This window comes from Triplophysa dalaica, chromosome 23, assembly GCF_015846415.1.
Source record: "Triplophysa dalaica isolate WHDGS20190420 chromosome 23, ASM1584641v1, whole genome shotgun sequence".
In the NCBI taxonomy this organism is placed as follows: Eukaryota; Metazoa; Chordata; class Actinopteri; order Cypriniformes; family Nemacheilidae; genus Triplophysa; species Triplophysa dalaica.
Window position 1 is genome coordinate 18,235,682 of NC_079564.1, and position 16,551 is coordinate 18,252,232.

Below are 16,551 nucleotides of genomic sequence, written 5' to 3' on the forward strand. Positions count from 1 at the left end.
GCCAGCAGCATCGATGGTGCCAGCCTTTATGACTGCTTCTCAATTTTTGGGAAGATCCTGTCCTGCAAGGTAATATCTGCAGTTTGATTGTTCCCTTTCGAGAGCGGTCACTTCGACATTGCGGAGACCGCATATGAAACTCCTCCTCTTTTTCACTTTTCCTGAAATCTTATAGGATAACGCCAGTAAAAAAACTGGCCAATTGTCGCAAGAATGCAACCGTATGCAAATACTGACGAATCCAGACAGTATAAATACAGTGCATGTGACGACAATCCTCAGAATCTTCTTTTTCACGCTGCCATCGTTGAAGACGCAACTGGATATTTTTCACCGCATCCGATGGCTTCATACTGTCGTTTTTGCGCGGGTCCCATTGACCCGCAGGATACGCACGAGCACTGCATTGCCTGCCTGGGCCTGGCTCATGCGGAGGCTGCATTCTGCGAGTCCGATTGCGTGCACTGTGCGGACCTGCCGGCGCGTGTCTTGAGAACTCGCAGGAACATCGCTCGTGGAAATATAGGGTCAAGGCTCACTGCCACCAACGAGTCGCTGGTGAGTCTACCCGCTCCAAGGGGGAGCGGCGACGACACGGCTCCGGGCCGCTGTCCTCTGCCGTCACCCCATTCCCCAGTCCTCTACGCCGACGAGAGTCTTCGTCCCCCGCCTTCCGTCTTGGGCGCCGTTTCCTTCGGCGCTGAGGAGGACGACGACTCCATGTCCATCTCGGCTTCAGACAAGGACTGGGCAGGGTCGGAGCGGGATCGCCCCGACCTAGAGAGCACCCCGGACCTCCACGAGGAGTTCATGAGGGTCCTCGAGAAGGCCGTCAGCGAGCTCGACATCACCTGGAGTTCACCTGAGGAGCCGGCAAAAAGTAAGCTCGACTCGTGGTACCCTTCAGGCGGGCCGCCGTCAGGCCACATCAAAGAGGAGTGCGCCATTCTTTCCAGATGTCCACGAGCACGTGGTGAAATCGTGGTCTGCTTCACGCCGCTACGCAATCCATGTTCGCCCACGTGGTCGGAGCGGAGGCCCACGGTTACGTGCGCATGCCACCCGTCGAGGAGACCCTCGCCGCTCATTTGTGCCCTTCTACCATCTCGCTGGGCTCGGACCCAGGCCTGCCGTCGAAGCCGTGCAGGTTTACCGCTCATCTCGCCGGTAAGGCTTACGCATCCGCCGGAGAAGCCGCTTCCGCTTTGCACGCAATGGCGGTGCTGCAGGTGTTCCAGGCTAAGATCCTTCAGTCGCTGGATAGCGGCAGCCTGGAGGCGGACGCCACGAGGGATCTGAGGGCAGCGACCGACTTCGCTCTGATGGCAACGAAGCGGACCGCACAAGCTATCGGCCGATCCATGGGGTTCATGGTCGTCCTACACCGTCATCTCTGGCTTACGTTGGCGGACCTGAAAGACGCTGACCGTAAGTCTCTCCTCAACGCCCCGATCACTCCCTCCGGCCTCTTTGGTGACGTCGTGGAGTCGGTGGTGGAGCGCTTCGGGGAGACGCAAAAGCGCGCCAAGGCCATGAGTCACGTGCTCCCGCGACGCTCTTATCAACCGTCTCCTAGAGCCCGTTCTTCATCCGCGTCGCACTCCGCGCAGAGGCCGACCAAACAGCACGCTGCTTCCGCCCAGGCTTCTCGAGGTCGTGAGCCGGATGCACGGCCTAAACAATGGTCGGGCCCGCCTAAGAAGAGGTACGGGCCGAAGGGAGGACCGCAGAGAGGACCGCCGCGCCACGACGGCGGAGCGTCATCGTCTGCCAAGCCGTCATCCTGACGGACCTATAAAGAGGAGGAGAGAGTTTGTGAGCGTTCCGGTGGCCCCCAAACGCCGCTGTTTGCATCAGTTTTCCCCCGCGGTTGCGGGCGAACATTGCAATGTTGTAAATGTCTGTGTAAATGCAATAAAAACACATACCTGTTCACAAAAAGAGCTCTTTCCCCCTCACACGACCAATGCTGCGTTCCTTGCCCTGCCACGGTGCAGCGCGAAGCCGCAGTTAATCCCGACTATAACCAGCCTTCCCTCGTCCACGGTCTTTCCCGTGGGCGAGAGACGGCTGGAGTCTCACGCACGGGCTATTTCCCCGCCAGTGCAATTAGCCTCGCTGCACCAGCGTGCTTCCCTAAACGGTCCGCTGACGGTAACGCCCGAAGAGATTCGGCCATTATGTCTGTTTCTGGACGCGTGGAAGGCCATTCCGGACATTTCTCATTGGCTACTAAATGTGATAGAACACGGGTACACCCTGCAGTTCAGACGAAGACCTCCCCGCTTCAGCGGTGTGGTTCCGTCGCTTACGTCAGCGCAAAATGCGCCTGTGTTGAGGCAGGAAATCGGCAGCCTGCTCGCGAAAGGAGCGATCGAGCGTGTCCCTCCGAACGAGCGAGAAAGCGGGTTTTACAGCCGGTACTTTGTAGTGCCCAAGAGAGATGGTGGTCTGCGTCCGATTCTGGACTTGAGACCCGTCAACCGAGCCCTTCACAAGCGAGCGTTCAGAATGAAAACTCTAAAACAGATCCTGGCACAAGTGCGTCCCGGGGACTGGTTTGCATCCGTGGATCTGAAGGATGCGTACTTTCATGTTCAGATAGCCAAGCGCCACCGAAAGTTTCTGCGATTCGCTTTCGCGGGTTCAGCGTACCAATTTGCCGTACTCCCGTTCGGACTGGCATTAGCACCGCGCACATTCTCGAAGTGCGTGGACGCGGCGCTTTCCCCTCTCAGAGCGAGCGGTATGCGCATTCTGAATTATCTGGACGACTGGTTAATTTTAGCCCACTCACGGGAGGCGCTATCCGGTCATACGCAAATGCTGCTTCGTCACTTGACATCCCTGGGGCTACGCGTGAACATGCAGAAAAGCAAGCTCACTCCGAGTCAGTCAATAACGTATCTGGGGGTATGTTTCGACTCAGTGGAGATGCGCGGCCGCCTCTCTCAAGAGCGGACGGAGTCCATCTCTTCAGCTCTACATCTGCTCAGGCCGGGTCGGTCTGTTCCACTGAGGGAGTTTCAGAGGCTTTTGGGTCTCATGGCGTCAGCCTCGGCGGTCTGCCACCTGGGTCTTCTGCACATGCGACCGCTACAGTTTTGGCTGAAGGCTCGTGTTCCATGGAAAGCATGGTCCTCGGGTCGAGTGCGAGTCCCGGTTACACTCAGTTGCCTCAGTGCCCTGAGCCCATGGCGCGACCCAAGCATGTTCAGTCGGGGAGTTCCCCTGGGGCTGGTTACGAGACGCATAGTCGTTACGACGGATGCGTCGTCCTCGGGATGGGGTGCAGTGTGCGAGGGCATGCCGGCATCCGGCCTTTGGACACAGTCACAGAGAAAATGGCATATAAATTGCTTGGAGCTGATGGCGGTGTCTCTAGCTCTCCATACTTTCCAGTCGAGACTGGAGAAGAAACATGTCCTGATTCGCACCGACAACATGTCCGTGGTTTCGTACATAAATCGCCAGGGAGAAGTCCGCTCAGGAACTCTTTTCAAACAGGCTGCGAGTCTCCTACTGTGGGCAGATCGGCATCTACTCTCTGTCAGGGCAGTGCATATCCCCGGTCGTCTGAACTGCGGAGCGGACATGCTTTCGAGGGAGGGTCTTCCGCACGGAGAATGGAGGCTTCATCCAGACTCAGTGCGGTCAATTTGGGAGCGCTTTGGGACGGCGGAAGTGGATTTATTCGCGACGAGCGAGAACGCGCACTGCCCGCTGTATTTCTCGCTGACCCATTCCCCCATGGGGAGCGACGCTCTGACGGTGCGATGGCCGAACGTTCGGCTTTACGTGTTTCCTCCGGTGAAGATTTTGCCCCTGGTGCTGTGCAAAATCAGAGAGGAGACGGCGACGGTGATCCTCGTCGCTCCGTTTTGGCCGAATCAACCGTGGTTTCCGGACCTAAGCGAATTGTTAACGGCACCGCCGTGGCGGATTCCCCTCAGGAGAGACCTGTTGTCCCAAGCGAACGGCACGATATTTCACCCCAGCCCGCAGCTGTGGAGTCTTCATGCCTGGCCTCTTCGGGGGTTTTAAATGCACTTCCTCAGCGTGTACTTGACACTATTTCGGAGTGTCGAGTGCCTTCCACCAGGCGTTTATACGCTCTCAAATGGGGGGTGTTTGTTAAATGGTGCAGTAGTAACAATATCGACCCGATGTCCTGCCCCGTGTCTGATATTTTATGCTTCCTGCAGCACAGGCTGGACAGCGGCGGACTCCCGTCAACACTGAAGGTTTATGTGGCTGCTATCGCCTCGTTTCGTTCCCCGGTTGATGGGCAATCCATTGGAAGGCACATGCTGGTAGTCAGATTCCTCAGAGGAGCGAGGAGACTTTTTCCACCGCGATCCCCTTCGGTGCCGCCTTGGGACTTAGCGCTGGTGTTGAAGGCTCTCTCCTTTCCCCCATTCGAGCCTCTGGACGCGGCTTCCCTAAGAGAGCTCACTCTAAAAACCGTTCTCCTTCTTGCCCTTGCTTCGGCTAAGCGCATAGGGGATTTACAAGCGCTCTCAGTCGGCGCTGATTTCATTCGTTTTGGAACCGGCGACTGCAAGGTCACTCTCCGGCCGAAATCGGGTTATGTGCCAAAGTCTATGTCTACCCCATTTAGAGCACAGGTCATTTCTTTGCCCGCTTTGTTTTCCGAGTCGTCAGACTCGCAGAATGCAAACGCTCCGAGAGCGGTCTGCCCGGTAAGGGTTTTGCGGGCTTACATTGATCGCACGGCCGGTTTTCGGCAGTCTGAACAGCTCTTCATCTGCTATGGTGGGGGAACTAAAGGTCGGGCTGTATCAAAGCAGAGGCTCTCTCACTGGGTGGTGGACGCTATTACCTTAGCGTATGAGAGTCAGGGACAGAACTGCCCATTCGGTATCAGAGCTCATTCGACTAGGGCTATCGCCTCTTCGTGGGCTTGGTCTAGGGGCACATCTATTCAGGACATATGCTGTGCGGCTGGCTGGTCTTCGCAGAACACTTTCGCCAGGTTCTACAGATTGGACGTGTCCTCTTTGTCGTCTCAAGTCCTCTCGGTGAGTGCTGATGACTCTTTATCTTCTACTTTATAATCGCTTATGCTACACAGTGGTTGCCGCGTTGCTGTTTATGCTGTGCTTGGTGTACTTTTATATCTCTGTTATATCCGCCCGGGATACCGTGCTGGCTCTTACTGTTGTGGTGTCTGCCCTGTTTCAGCGCAGCCCGCTGCATTGGTTGGGTTTGGATATGCAAATTTGGCAGGAGCCCGATATAGCAGTTCATTGGCCGGTTCAGTGATTTAGCAGTTTATTGGCCGATTTAAGCCAATCAGCTGTTGACGCTTAGCGACCTCGTGAATGGTTAAAATAGTATGCTTCCCATGCTTGTGTGTTTTAACCCAGTTTTTCTGGCTGATTTTGCAAGCTCTCACGGCGGGATTGTACTACCGTTCCATATGCGGTCTCCGCAATGTCGAAGTGACCGCTCTCGAAAGGGAACGTCTCCGGTTACTTTCGTAACCTCGGTTCCCTGAGAAGCGGGAACGAGACATTGCGGAGAACGCCGTGTTCGCCGCTTATCACCGTGCAGGCGTTCTCTCGTAGATTCTGAGGATTGTCGTCACATGCACTGTATTTATACTGTCTGGATTCGTCAGTATTTGCATACGGTTGCATTCTTGCGACAATTGGCCAGTTTTTTTACTGGCGTTATCCTATAAGATTTCAGGAAAAGTGAAAAAGAGGAGGAGTTTCATATGCGGTCTCCGCAATGTCTCGTTCCCGCTTCTCAGGGAACCGAGGTTACGAAAGTAACCGGAGACGTTTTCTTGTATAAGGTAGATCATGTGTTGATGTCTGAATTCATGTCGGTCGTCAAGGTGGTCTGCGATGCACATGGATCCAAAGGTTATGGATTCGTCCACTTTGCCACCTTTGAAGCGGCAGAGAAGGCCATCAAAGCGCTTGATGGCATGTTGTTGGACGACCAGCTAGTGTAAGTGGATTTCAGTTGTACTACTTGTACTTTGTCTTGTCTAATCGAATAGTGTCGAGCTCGTTTGGTTTGTGTTTTAAAGGTCCATTGGCCACTTTAAAACCTTTCAAGAGCGTCATGTTGAGCAGCAGGTCATGGCTCAGGACAACGAGAGGCACTACCCGGTATCCAAACCCTTTGATCACCTAACGAATCTTTAGCGAATGTTGAAGCGTTCTTGTGTTACTGACTGGATCTTGTCTGTTCGACAGGGGGTGAGTCTGTACGTGTGTAACCTGCCCTATAGCTTCAGTGAGCAGCAGCTGTACAGAGCGTTTTCACCCTTTGGAAGCATCATCAGTGCCAAGGTATGACGCTCATTGTTTTATTGAGATTAGTAATTAACAATCGAAGTGAAAGACTTAAACGAGTGCTTTTCTCTGTTCAGTTGATGATGGAGGCCGGACGCAGCCGAGGCTTTGGATTCGTCAGCTTCTCCACCCTCAACGATGCGACCACGGCCGCGTCTGTCATGAACGGGCGAGTGGTTGCCGGCAGGGCGTTGCGGGTCACTCTGTCTCGTCACAATGAGCAGAAGACCCAGGCTGAGAAGCAGGACAGCAGCAGTGAATCGCTTCCTGCTGGACGGTTTACGTCTGCTGTTCCTCAAGTGAGATGAGCCACTATTACAGGTTTCTCGAGATTGAAAGGCAATAACAATTCATGTAATTAGCTGAACTTCGTTTTTGCATGTGGCAGGTTCAAAAACGCCTTGACGTTCAGCCTGAAAACCAGCTCGCGCTCCAGCCCGTCAGTCGACAGACAGCAGCGTGCGACCTCGCTCAGAGTCAGTAGCCTCTTCATATCTTACTCATTCTGTAAATGATGCTTCGTCAGCCCCTTCGTATTCACATTATTATTCACTCCCAAGTATTTATAGAGGATGTACATCTTTCCATGTCTACAGGTGAGAGTCTCCGCCCACCGATGCCTGTCGTCCTGTGGGATGATGTTCGTACTCGGCCTCAGCGCCTGCTGGTCTCTCAGGTGCTTCTGGAATACCGGGTCAGTGCTCACGCATCATGCATCTGATCTCACTTCGACCACTTCTAGATTACAGAAACAAGTGAGGAATAGTATTCAAATAATAGACTGATGTATGTTGGTGTGCGCAGGCAAGCCAAGCAGAGCTGGATGTCTTGCGTCCTATGCGACTGCTCGCCCTGCCTGCACCCAGTGATGATACGGAAGTTATCACTCACTGTGAGTAGCTTCACGTTTTATTAATCAGACTTGTGTATGTTTCTCTTGGATTATCACTTTAGATTTAATAAGACAAACAAACACTCTTGGAGAGCTTTAATTGCTTCATACGACTGTCTTTTCTCTTGTTTCCCGCAGTATCTCAGATTCCCAAAATTCTGCCTGATGGTGCAACAGCTCCCGTCAAAACACAAGCTCAACAGGTAGAAATCTCTTTATGAAACTTTGGATCATTCAAACTTTGAGTTGAATTAAACAATGGCTTACACATCTTTCTCTCTACTGTAACAGCTTGGTGAGTCTTCACATCGGTCACCATCCACGTGGGGGCGCCGGTTCTGGACGACATTAAATAGATGTTCGGAGTACAGAAGCCTGAGCTGCCCCACCAGCTGGAGCATCGTGAATCTACAGACGACACGCAGACATTGTAAGTGTCGGAATTCTGCTGTTAAAATATAGCAATGCGTGAATCAATGCTATGAGGTTGTGCTTGAGCAGACAGAGTTGTTATGTGGCGTTAAATGTAACGGTTGTGCTTGTGTTAGTGTGTAACCACTCGTGTCTGTGTTTTTACAGACAAATGGATCTATGGCAGAACAATCCCGCGGAACAAGACCAACATGAAGCTTTGATGAACACGTCAAAGCTTTTCATTGTAAATAACTGTACATAATGTAAATAAAATAGCATAAGAATGAATTTGAGTCTGAATTTTTCTAAGCATAGACTTTTTATTGATCTGGGTCAGCTTTAAAAGCTGCTTTTGTAAACAATATAGATACAGAAAAGTGTTTTATCAGCAAACACATCACTTTACTTTTTATGAATGTATGTACCATATCGAACACTTTACATTGCTCATAAAATGTTCCTGTAGCTCAGATTTGTTTGTATTGCAAAGGTCAGGAATTAGATTCTCAGGGAACACATGTTGATAGAATCTACAACTTTAATGCAACCTGAAGTCACTTTGGATAAAAAGCAAACAAGAGGCAAACATGAATTTTAAGAGCCAAGCTTGTGTACGTTTAGTGGGATTTTGTATGACGCCTTGAAAGTTAATTGAAGAATGTAAATGTTTCGTAGGATTGTGCAGGATACAATGATATAAATGAAAACAAGAATGTTATTTGGCTTTTAAACAGCTTTATTTACAATGCATTCATACCAAGTTAAAGACCAAACAGTCAACTAAATTTTAACATACAGCATTCATGCGTCAAGAGATTAACTGAGAGTCTTCACAGCCATTTCCCTGATGTCAATGACACACTAAAACCCAGAGCCTGCCTTGTTGTTCAACATCATAGAGCCCGTCATCCTATGACGTAACACCATCCATGAAAGTTGCATTCAACCTTTGACGAAGTGGTCACTACACGTACTCTGGCGAAAGTTACGGCTCTTCATCTGCGTTTTGCGCTTCAGAAAAGCAGTGACGTGACGTCATGTGAAAACGACATTCGAACGATATCTTAAAAGAATCTGTAAAAATATTAAACTCGCAGACGTAAATAAGTTTATACGACACAAAATAATGCAATGGAAAAGCTGAAAATTAAATAAAAATGTATTAGTAACAGTTAAGAAATACGAATCTGTAAATCCATAGTTTTGTGTAGAATTTTAAATCGGCCTAATTCGTAAAACATTAAAAATCGCTTTAAAAACTAAAAGTCTAATAGCCGGTTTCAGTAATAAAAAATCTACAAATGAATAAATTAGATGAATAATAAATGAATATAAATAATGCATTAATCATACCGTTATGTTGTAGGGCACGCGCAGCTTGGGAGAAGGCGTTCATTGAGCCTACGTCACTTCGTATTAGTTCCGCTGCTCGTTTTTTATTTTTTAGACCAGTTGGGTCTTTTATTTTAATTTGATCGTTTTAGTTTCTACTGTACGATGTTTTATTTTAGTATTGTGATTTTTGGTCACCCATAAAAAAACATTTATGTCAAAAGAGTCCTCACTTTAATCGGACTCCATACAAAGCAACGCCACATTCCGGCGATGTATTAATTTGTTAATAATTTATTACTAAATCTATTTCTCATTTGTATTATTTTAAATAAACGCGATTAGTATTAAAAAAAGAAATCGATTTTGTCCCATTACAAAACGACGCATGACGTTGACGTGGTCATCTGCGTATCACCTTAAACGTCGATCACTAGGCAACGAGCGCGTAGCGTACCTTCTACAAACAACAAACATTGATTTGACGAGCCGCTGGATGAGACGGAGCGATCTTCAGATTTGCATTTTCCATTTCTTGACTTTATTGATACATTCATTTCGTTAATTTATTCATTTATCAATACATTTTCATCTGAATTACTCAGTGTCATAATTTTGTCTGGTTTTAACATTTCTTGTTTTTAACGTATTCTCAGTCCGTGAGTTGTTATTTTCACAGGTCAGATGACATCGTTCATCGGAGGAAGCTCTTGTGGAGCTGGCGTACCGAGGGATCAGATCGCCTCGTTGTTCGTGGGGGACCTTCATCCAGAAGTGTCCGAGTTCGTCCTCCATCAGACGTTCAGCCCGTTCGGTCCGATCCAGTCCGTGCGGGTCTGCAGAGACAGGGTGACTCGGCGATCCCTGCGGTATGGTTATGTTAACTTTGTTAACATCGCCAATGGTAAGTTTTCTCTCCGTTCTTCACCTTGACATCTTGGTAATAAACATTTGAATTTGAAATTTCAGCCTTGTGTATTTTTCTCCTCGATGTTGTTTCCTGTAAATCATCTTTAAATTAGGCTATGTGAAGTGTGCCGTACAAACAAACTTGCTAGGTCTTGTCTCTTATCAACTCTGTCTTTCAGCTGAGAGCGCCATGGACAGCCTGATGTGTCAGGATCTTCTGGGCAGACCCATGCGGATCATGTTCTCCCAGCGTGATTCCACTCTGAGGACGACTGGGGTCGGGAACATCTTCATCAAGGGTCTGGCCAGCAGCATCGATGGTGCCAGCCTTTATGACTGCTTCTCAATTTTTGGGAAGATCCTGTCCTGCAAGGTAATATCTGCAGTTTGATTGTTTTCTTGTATAAGGTAGATCATGTGTTGATGTCTGAATTCATGTTGGTCGTCAAGGTGGTCTGCGATGCACATGGATCCAAAGGTTATGGATTCGTCCACTTTGCCACCTTTGAAGCGGCAGAGAAGGCCATCAAAGCGCTTGATGGCATGTTGTTGGACGACCAGCTAGTGTAAGTGGATTTCAGTTGTACTTCTTGTACTTTGTCTTGTCTAATCGAATAGTGTTGAGCTCGTTTGGATTGTGTTTTAAAGGTCCATTGGCCACTTTAAAACCTTTCAAGAGCGTCATGTTGAGCAGCAGGTCATGGCTCAGGACAACGAGAGGCACTACCCGGTATCCAAACCCTTTGATCACCTAACGAATCTTTAGCGAATGTTGAAGCGTTCTTGTGTTACTGACTGGATCTTGTCTGTTCGACAGGGGGTGAGTCTGTACGTGTGTAACCTGCCCTATAGCTTCAGTGAGCAGCAGCTGTACAGAGCGTTTTCACCCTTTGGAAGCATCATCAGTGCCATGGTATGACGCTCATTGTTTTATTGAGATTAGTAATTAACAATCGAAGTGAAAGACTTAAACGAGTGCTTTTCTGTGTTCAGTTGATGATGGAGGCCGGACGCAGCCGAGGCTTTGGATTCGTCAGCTTCTCCACCCTCAACGATGCGACCACGGCCGCGTCTGTCATGAACGGGCGAGTGGTTGCCGGCAGGGCGTTGCGGGTCACTCTGTCTCGTCACTATGAGCAGAAGACCCAGGCTGAGAAGCAGGACAGCAGCAGTGAATCGCTTCCTGCTGGACGGTTTACGTCTGCTGTTCCTCAAGTGAGATGAGCCACTATTACAGGTTTCTCGAGATTGAAAGGCAATAACAATTCATGTAATTAGCTGAACTTCGTTTTTGCATGTGGCAGGTTCAAAAACGCCTTGACGTTCAGCCTGAAAACCAGCTCGCGCTCCAGCCCGTCAGTCGACAGACAGCAGCGTGCGACCTCGCTCAGAGTCAGTAGCCTCTTCATATCTTACTCATTCTGTAAATGATGCTTCGTCAGCCCCTTCGTATTCACATTATTATTCACTCCCAAGTATTTATAGAGGATGTACATCTTTCCATGTCTACAGGTGAGAGTCTCCGCCCACCGATGCCTGTCGTCCTGTGGGATGATGTTCGTACTCGGCCTCAGCGCCTGCTGGTCTCTCAGGTGCTTCTGGAATACCGGGTCAGTGCTCACGCATCATGCATCTGATCTCACTTCGACCACTTCTAGATTACAGAAACAAGTGAGGAATAGTATTCAAATAATAGACTGATGTATGTTGGTGTGCGCAGGCAAGCCAAGCAGAGCTGGATGTCTTGCGTCCTATGCGACTGCTCGCCCTGCCTGCACCCAGTGATGATACGGAAGTTATCACTCACTGTGAGTAGCTTCACGTTTTATTAATCAGACTTGTGTATGTTTCTCTTGGATTATCACTTTAGATTTAATAAGACAAACAAACACTCTTGAATAGCTTTAATTGCTTCATACGACTGTCTTTTCTCTTGTTTCCCGCAGTATCTCAGATTCCCAAAATTCTGCCTGATGGTGCAACAGCTCCCGTCAAAACACAAGCTCAACAGGTAGAAATCTCTTTATGAAACTTTGGATCATTCAAACTTTGAGTTGAATTAAACAATGGCTTACACATCTTTCTCTCTACTGTAACAGCTTGGTGAGTCTTCACATCGGTCACCATCCACGTGGGGGCGCCGGTTCTGGACGACATTAAATAGATGTTCGGAGTACAGAAGCCTGAGCTGCCCCACCAGCTGGAGCATCGTGAATCTACAGACGACACGCAGACATTGTAAGTGTCGGAATTCTGCTGTTAAAATATAGCAATGCGTGAATCAATGCTATGAGGTTGTGCTTGAGCAGACAGAGTTGTTATGTGGCGTTAAATGTAACGGTTGTGCTTGTGTTAGTGTGTAACCACTCGTGTCTGTGTTTTTACAGACAAATGGATCTATGGCAGAAAAATCCCGCGGAACAAGACCAACATGAAGCTTTGATGAACACGTCAAAGATTTTCATTGTAAATAACTGTACATAATGTAAATAAAATAGCATAAGAATGAATTTGAGTCTGAATTTTTCTAAGCATAGACTTTTTATTGATCTGGGTCAGCTTTAAAAGCTGCTTTTGTAAACAATATAGATACAGAAAAGTGTTTTATCAGCAAACACATCACTTTACTTTTTATGAATGTATGTACCATATCGAACACTTTACATTGCTCATAAAATGTTCCTGTAGCTCAGATTTGTTTGTATTACAAAGGTCAGGAATTAGATTCTCAGGGAACACATGTTGATAGAATCTACAACTTTAATGCAACCTGAAGTCACTTTGGATAAAAAGCAAACAAGAGGCAAACATGAATTTTAAGAGCCAAGCTTGTGTACGTTTAGTGGGATTTTGTATGACGCCTTGAAAGTTAATTGAAGAATGTAAATGTTTCGTAGGATTGTGCAGGATACAATGATATAAATGAAAACAAGAATGTTATTTGGCTTTTAAACAGCTTTATTTACAATGCATTCATACCAAGTTAAAGACCAAACAGTCAACTAAATTTTAACATACAGCTCAAGAGATTAACTGAGAGTCTTCACAGCCATTTCCCTGATGTCAATGACACACTAAAACCCAGAGCCTGCCTTGTTGTTCAACATCATAGAGCCCGTCATCCTATGACGTAACACCATCCATGAAAGTTGCATTCAACCTTTGACGAAGTGGTCACTACACGTACTCTGGCGAAAGTTACGGCTCTTCATCTGCGTTTTGCGCTTCAGAAAAGCAGTGACGTGACGTCATGTGAAAACGACATTCGAACGATATCTTAAAAGAATCTGTAAAAATATTAAACTCGCAGACGTAAATAAGTTTATACGACACAAAATAATGCAATGGAAAAGCTGAAAATTAAATAAAAATGTATTAGTAACAGTTAAGAAATACGAATCTGTAAATCCATAGTTTTGTGTAGAATTTTAAATCGGCCTAATTCGTAAAACATTAAAAATCGCTTTAAAAACTAAAAGTCTAATAGCCGGTTTCAGTAATAAAAAATCTACAAATGAATAAATTAGATGAATAATAAATGAATATAAATAATGCATTAATCATACCGTTATGTTGTAGGGCACGCGCAGCTTGGGAGAAGGCGTTCATTGAGCCTACGTCACTTCGTATTAGTTCCGCTGCTCGTTTTTTATTTTTTAGACCAGTTGGGTCTTTTATTTTAATTTGATCGTTTTAGTTTCTACTGTACGATGTTTTATTTTAGTATTGTGATTTTTGGTCACCCATAAAAAAACATTTATGTCAAAAGAGTCCTCACTTTAATCGGACTCCATACAAAGCAACGCCACATTCCGGCGATGTATTAATTTGTTAATAATTTATTACTAAATCTATTTCTCATTTGTATTATTTTAAATAAACGCGATTAGTATTAAAAAAAGAAATCGATTTTGTCCCATTACAAAACGACGCATGACGTTGACGTGGTCATCTGCGTATCACCTTAAACGTCGATCACTAGGCAACGAGCGCGTAGCGTACCTTCTACAAACAACAAACATTGATTTGACGAGCCGCTGGATGAGACGGAGCGATCTTCAGATTTGCATTTTCCATTTCTTGACTTTATTGATACATTCATTTCGTTAATTTATTCATTTATCAATACATTTTCATCTGAATTACTCAGTGTCATATTTTTGTCTGGTTTTAACATTTCTTGTTTTTAACGTATTCTCAGTCCGTGAGTTGTTATTTTCACAGGTCAGATGACATCGTTCATCGGAGGAAGCTCTTGTGGAGCTGGCGTACCGAGGGATCAGATCGCCTCGTTGTTCGTGGGGGACCTTCATCCAGAAGTGTCCGAGTTCGTCCTCCATCAGACGTTCAGCCCGTTCGGTCCGATCCAGTCCGTGCGGGTCTGCAGAGACAGGGTGACTCGGCGATCCCTGCGGTATGGTTATGTTAACTTTGTTAACCACGCCAATGGTAAGTTATCTCTCCGTTCTTCACCTTGACATCTTGGTAATAAACATTTGAATTTGAAATTTCAGCCTTGTGTTATTTTCTTATTAGTTTGTTGTTTCCTGTAAATCATCTTTAAATTAGGCTATGTGAAGTGTGCCGTACAAACAAACTTGCTAGGTCTTGTCTCTTATCAACTCTGTCTTTCAGCTGAGAGCGCCATGGACAGCCTGATGTGTCAGGATCTTCTGGGCAGACCCATGCGGATCATGTTCTCCCAGCGTGATTCCACTCTGAGGACGACTGGGGTCGGGAACATCTTCATCAAGGGTCTGGCCAGCAGCATCGATGGTGCCAGCCTTTATGACTGCTTCTCAATTTTTGGGAAGATCCTGTCCTGCAAGGTAATATCTGCAGTTTGATTGTTTTCTTGTATAAGGTAGATCATGTGTTGATGTCTGAATTCATGTCGGTCGTCAAGGTGGTCTGCGATGCACATGGATCCAAAGGTTATGGATTCGTCCACTTTGCCACCTTTGAAGCGGCAGAGAAGGCCATCAAAGCGCTTGATGGCATGTTGTTGGACGACCAGCTAGTGTAAGTGGATTTCAGTTGTACTACTTGTACTTTGTCTTGTCTAATCGAATAGTGTCGAGCTCGTTTGGTTTGTGTTTTAAAGGTCCATTGGCCACTTTAAAACCTTTCAAGAGCGTCATGTTGAGCAGCAGGTCATGGCTCAGGACAACGAGAGGCACTACCCGGTATCCAAACCCTTTGATCACCTAACGAATCTTTAGCGAATGTTGAAGCGTTCTTGTGTTACTGACTGGATCTTGTCTGTTCGACAGGGGGTGAGTCTGTACGTGTGTAACCTGCCCTATAGCTTCAGTGAGCAGCAGCTGTACAGAGCGTTTTCACCCTTTGGAAGCATCATCAGTGCCAAGGTATGACGCTCATTGTTTTATTGAGATTAGTAATTAACAATCGAAGTGAAAGACTTAAACGAGTGCTTTTCTGTGTTCAGTTGATGATGGAGGCCGGACGCAGCCGAGGCTTTGGATTCGTCAGCTTCTCCACCCTCAACGATGCGACCACGGCCGCGTCTGTCATGAACGGGCGAGTGGTTGCCGGCAGGGCGTTGCGGGTCACTCTGTCTCGTCACAATGAGCAGAAGACCCAGGCTGAGAAGCAGGACAGCAGCAGTGAATCGCTTCCTGCTGGACGGTTTACGTCTGCTGTTCCTCAAGTGAGATGAGCCACTATTACAGGTTTCTCGAGATTGAAAGGCAATAACAATTCATGTAATTAGCTGAACTTCGTTTTTGCATGTGGCAGGTTCAAAAACGCCTTGACGTTCAGCCTGAAAACCAGCTCGCGCTCCAGCCCGTCAGTCGACAGACAGCAGCGTGCGACCTCGCTCAGAGTCAGTAGCCTCTTCATATCTTACTCATTCTGTAAATGATGCTTCGTCAGCCCCTTCGTATTCACATTATTATTCACTCCCAAGTATTTATAGAGGATGTACATCTTTCCATGTCTACAGGTGAGAGTCTCCGCCCACCGATGCCTGTCGTCCTGTGGGATGATGTTCGTACTCGGCCTCAGCGCCTGCTGGTCTCTCAGGTGCTTCTGGAATACCGGGTCAGTGCTCACGCATCATGCATCTGATCTCACTTCGACCACTTCTAGATTACAGAAACAAGTGAGGAATAGTATTCAAATAATAGACTGATGTATGTTGGTGTGCGCAGGCAAGCCAAGCAGAGCTGGATGTCTTGCGTCCTATGCGACTGCTCGCCCTGCCTGCACCCAGTGATGATACGGAAGTTATCACTCACTGTGAGTAGCTTCACGTTTTATTAATCAGACTTGTGTATGTTTCTCTTGGATTATCACTTTAGATTTAATAAGACAAACAAACACTCTTGAATAGCTTTAATTGCTTCATACGACTGTCTTTTCTCTTGTTTCCCGCAGTATCTCAGATTCCCAAAATTCTGCCTGATGGTGCAACAGCTCCCGTCAAAACACGAGCTCAACAGGTAGAAATCTCTTTATGAAACTTTGGATCATTCAAACTTTGAGTTGAATTAAACAATGGCTTACACATCTTTCTCTCTACTGTAACAGCTTGGTGAGTCTTCACATCGGTCACCATCCACGTGGGGGCGCCGGTTCTGGACGACATTAAATAGATGTTCGGAGTACAGAAGCCTGAGCTGCCCCACCAGCTGGAGCATCGTGAAT

The 16,551-nt window shown here is 47.2% G+C and overlaps 4 protein-coding genes across 4 annotated transcripts; all 4 read left to right on the forward strand.

Annotated features, from left to right (window-relative positions):
• Positions 1-342: 342 nt before the first annotated feature.
• LOC130412904 (uncharacterized) lies at positions 343-4,079 on the forward strand. Its single transcript, XM_056737699.1, has 3 exons — positions 343-1,167; positions 1,230-1,567; positions 1,611-4,079. Exons 1-3 carry the CDS (start codon positions 343-345, stop codon positions 4,042-4,044), a joined length of 3,597 nt encoding a protein of 1,198 aa, XP_056593677.1. The 3' UTR covers positions 4,045-4,079.
• Positions 4,080-5,863: 1,784 nt separating this feature from the next.
• LOC130412911 (polyadenylate-binding protein 3-like) lies at positions 5,864-6,847 on the forward strand. Its single transcript, XM_056737712.1, has 4 exons — positions 5,864-5,982; positions 6,065-6,329; positions 6,410-6,627; positions 6,721-6,847. Exons 2-4 carry the CDS (start codon positions 6,186-6,188, stop codon positions 6,845-6,847), a joined length of 489 nt encoding a protein of 162 aa, XP_056593690.1. The 5' UTR covers positions 5,864-5,982; positions 6,065-6,185.
• A 2,007-nt stretch (positions 6,848-8,854) lies between these two features.
• Positions 8,855-12,322, forward strand: LOC130412912 (embryonic polyadenylate-binding protein A-like). The gene is made up of 6 exons (XM_056737713.1): positions 8,855-10,252; positions 10,330-10,445; positions 10,528-10,609; positions 10,873-10,971; positions 11,184-11,271; positions 12,267-12,322. The coding sequence occupies exons 1-6, from the start codon at positions 10,070-10,072 to the stop codon at positions 12,320-12,322; spliced, it is 624 nt and encodes a 207-aa protein (XP_056593691.1). The 5' UTR covers positions 8,855-10,069.
• Positions 12,323-13,308: 986 nt separating this feature from the next.
• On the forward strand, positions 13,309-15,116 carry LOC130413000 (embryonic polyadenylate-binding protein A-like). The gene is made up of 3 exons (XM_056737863.1): positions 13,309-14,708; positions 14,786-14,901; positions 14,984-15,116. The coding sequence occupies exons 1-3, from the start codon at positions 14,526-14,528 to the stop codon at positions 15,099-15,101; spliced, it is 417 nt and encodes a 138-aa protein (XP_056593841.1). The 5' UTR covers positions 13,309-14,525; the 3' UTR covers positions 15,102-15,116.
• The last annotated feature ends 1,435 nt before the right edge of the window (positions 15,117-16,551 follow it).